The 4,181-nt window shown below is 25.5% G+C and overlaps 1 protein-coding gene across 1 annotated transcript in view; it reads left to right on the top strand.

Annotated features, from left to right (window-relative positions):
• The first annotated feature begins 1,936 nt into the window (after positions 1–1,936).
• Positions 1,937–4,181, top strand: part of LOC103308886 (DNA (cytosine-5)-methyltransferase PliMCI) — an 8,552-nt gene continuing 6,307 nt past the window's right edge. The window contains 1 exon segment of the mRNA XM_008183068.2: positions 1,937–2,050. Within this exon segment, the coding sequence (XP_008181290.1) occupies positions 1,937–2,050 (114 nt within the window).

The raw sequence follows: 4,181 nt of genomic DNA, 5'->3' as shown, positions 1-4,181 counted from the left end.
AAAAATTTTGAATTTCAAACGATCATAAAAATTTTAATTTGACTTTCTTATAGATATTTTTTGTTTGATAAAGGTAGATAATCTTATAAGGAATCCTTGTATTACATTTTCATATCTTAGATTTAAAAACAAAAATTTTTTATGAATTTCAAACTCGAAATAATTTGCAAATTTTCGTGATTTTTCCATATTTTGTCATTTTTTGAACTTTAAATGCTTATAAAAAAAAACTGTGACTAACGATTTATAATATTTTTCATCTGCCTTTGAAACAATATACTAGGAGCCTTCTATTAAATTTTCAAGCTTTTTTTTCTAACAAATAAAATTTTATTGATATTTTTAGAAAAAAAACTAAAAAAAAATGGAAAATGAAAATGTCCGTAAAGAGCTCAAAATAAATCTAAATATTTTCAAAATTTTACCGTGTATAGAAAATGCAAATATAAACAACCTGTGAAAATTTCATATATCTACGGTCATTTGTTTTAGAGTTACACCAAAAACCAAAAACGATTTTGTTAAAAATCGATTTTGCGTAAAAATTCCCGTTTTTCCTTAATTTTTCTTTTGTTTTTCACGTCGCTTTTGAAAACTACTGGGAAATTTTTACTTTTGACCCCCCAAAGTACCAACTAGATTCACTTTCCAATCATAAAAGTTACTGTTGAAGAAAATCGAAGCAGTTTTACTGTCCTAAAAGGTGATGACAGACACAAAAAAATTAAAAAAAAAATTTAAAAAAAAACACATCATTGTAAAATCAATACATTCATCGTTCCACTCAGAATCTAAAATGAATTAGGTATAAAATATAAATTAAATTGTACTACAGTATACTAGAGTCGTTGTTATTGCATTATCACGGTGACGTAAGGTTGCGGGTTATATAATTACATGTGTATGTTTATAGGAGTAATGTGTATATTATATAAAAATCATAATGTAATCTGTCACAAATCACAATGTAAAATGTTGGAAAATTCAAGACGTCTATAATCGTTATCGGCTTATCGCTGTTTATAGCGTTTATGCCTTTATTGTGAATTATTTATTATTTTGTACATTCCACTTTTCGACTAAATCTCGTTACTTCATTATGATTTATGATCAGCCAAGAATACTCATGAGCCTGTACTGTTCAATTGTAATAAGTAATATTTATAATAAATTTAAAATTAAATAATTTTAATAATCTATACGAAGTAGAAAATATTAAAATTAATTTATTATAATAATTAGAGAATGGATATTAAGGGGATCGGTGACGTGCAGTTATTTTAGTCAAAACATACCTATCTTTTGACCATTCTACCGATCGACCTAATAATGCAAAAATATTTCTGAAAACTGATTTGAATTCGTTATTATATCTAATTGAGAACGGTCAGTCCACTTTTCCCAATTTTACCACCTCCCCCAACAACAACTATAATTTAATTTGAATATTTGAAATTTCTGAATTTGAATATTAATTATTAGGAATTCAGAATTTTTAAAATGTTGACTGACCGATCTCTAGTAGACATACATAATAACGGATTCAAATCAGTTTTCAGAAATATTTAATAAATGAATATACATTATGTGCGTATTGTTATTTTATATGCAATGATTATTATTATGTATTACTATACATAACGAAGAATTACAAGAAGCAGCTAAAAAACTTGTAGCTGTATACGATGACGACTTAGACGAATTGTTGTGTGTTGAAATAATTCATTTTTCTGAATTTATAAAACTTTATTCCAAGCCAACAGAAATGAGTAATGAGCATTTTATGTACAAAATTTTAATTGAAAAAGACGTAATATGAGCTTTTCCAAATGTTGAAATCGCATTACGCATGTATTTAGTAATTATGGTCACCAATTGTAGTAGTGAACGCACATTTTCAAGATTGAAAATTATAAAAAATAGATTACGAACTACAATGAATGAAGATCGTTTGAACTTTTTATCAGTTATGAGCATTGAAAGTGATGTGTTGGATAATCTGTCATTTGATGATATTATAGATGACTTTGCAGAAAAGAAATCAAGAAAAGTATGCAATTTATAATATTCTATTTTCTATGTAAACATAATAGGTTAATGACTGTAATAATAATCTTAACTTTTAATTGACTATTTTCTTTATTAAAAATATAAATACAAATTTTTGGTACAGTTTATTAATATATATATATATTTAATTAAATACATTTTAGCCATAGATTATATTTTTTTCTTAATAAAATAAATAATATATTACTGTATGACTTGTTCAATTTATTTAACATAAATAGTTATTTTTAGTTGTAACTATAGTCTATATAAATATATTTTACGCATGAAATAAGTTTAGGTAGGTATGCAATTTTTGTTATGGATCATTTAGGGCCCCAAAATATTTTTGCCCTGGGCCCCATAATGTTTAAATCCGGCCCTGTCTATATATATAAAAATGAGTTGCTGTTCCTTTGTCTCACTTAAACTCGAAAACGGCCGGACGGATTTTGCTCAAATTTTTTTTTAAGATGTTCGTAATTGCCTGGAGAAGCTTGGAACGATCGAGAATTATAGGAAAATCCACCAGAAAAACAGAAAATTTCAATGTAAAAAAATTAGTTTAAAATTAAAATAATAATAGTGTATTGTATATTGGTTACTATTGGTTAATCGGGCATGTTTGTTGATTTGTATTGTTGTTATTGTTTTATTTTTATTTTTTAAATAAATGATTTTGCTAATGAATTACAAGATAACTTTTAGCAAATAATTTTTATATATTATATAGATATAAATTAATGTTTGTGTGTAGATTAAACCTCTGGGAAGAAGACAGACTAATTTAGGAATGGTTAAATTTGGTTTTTTTTTTCATCTGATACCTATTAGTAGTTATGTTAGGTTAGGATTTTGTATTAATTGATTATATTAATCCACTATAGGTGGAATACGACAAACTTGGTATAACTTTGATACTTTAGAGTTAAATCATTTAATCATACACCTATGTACAAACAGCACAGGGTCCGTGATCTACTGTAGGTAGATTGCTTACCTGATAATATACTGCTGAGAATCAAAATTATTATTCCGGGAAACGGAAAAGTTAAGATACATTTTGAACACCATACACCGAATATTAAATGACGAATTGAAAAAAGTTTGAGTTAAATAGAGTTGGTACATTTAACGGGCAACGAAGTGCACAGGATCAGCTAGTAATATATATATATTCTCAAAACAAATACGCGTGTAACTATACGTATTAATATTGTATATAATATATTATTATAATACTGCACGTACATCATTTGATAGGTATCTGTGTTATACGAATCTGTACAATAATTTTTCGTTGTTCGTAAAAGCTACTTATCAGTGTGTGCGGATGTACTGTCGTGTGCATATTATATGTACATAGGTACTAAAATTAATTTATTAAATTATGATAATTAAACATTCTTACTTACATAAAAAAAACATGAATTGGTAAAAGTGAAAAACTAATAAAACCAAATAACCCATGTATATTATAACTAGGGCTGGGATTTATATGTAATAAAAAACCAAAAATATGTACATATATATGTAATTAAAATTGCCAAAATAATATGTAGTATAAAATAAAAATATGTACTACGAAAAATTTAAAAAATATGTTAAAGTTTTAAATTAAAATACAATTCTAAATAATTTTTGAATAACAGGTACAATTTATTGTTTTTTATGTCTAATTAATTTAATTTAAAAATATAATATTTTGTAGTAAAAAATTAAAAAATATGCAATAGTAAAAAAAAATGTTGTTAAATTGAAATACAATTGATGTTTAATCAATTTAAAGTGAAACAATGACAAACCGTATATTGTTTTAAATTTTCAAAATTAAATGTACGGCGATTTGGTCTTAACACTAACTTAGTCAGTAGATTCATCAATAGAAACCCAAATAGGACCATTTTGAATCAAATGAATGAACACAAGAACTGGTAGTAGTCTGATAGGTACTGTTGTAAATTCGTAAGTATATTTTGTCAAATAATTGTTGAACATAAAGTATAATCTAAGATCATTAACGTATGGTTATCGAACAGAAACACATAAGATAAACGAAAATCAAGTTATTAATATTTATTTTAACCTACTTATTTCCTATATACAGCTAGTATACACTTACAATTTGCCGA

The sequence above is a fragment of the Acyrthosiphon pisum genome, unplaced genomic scaffold (assembly GCF_005508785.2).
Source record: "Acyrthosiphon pisum isolate AL4f unplaced genomic scaffold, pea_aphid_22Mar2018_4r6ur Scaffold_20950;HRSCAF=22615, whole genome shotgun sequence".
In the NCBI taxonomy this organism is placed as follows: domain Eukaryota; kingdom Metazoa; phylum Arthropoda; class Insecta; order Hemiptera; family Aphididae; genus Acyrthosiphon; species Acyrthosiphon pisum.
The sequence above is the reverse complement of the archived record's forward strand: the minus strand, read 5'-3'. Positions and strand labels throughout refer to the sequence as shown.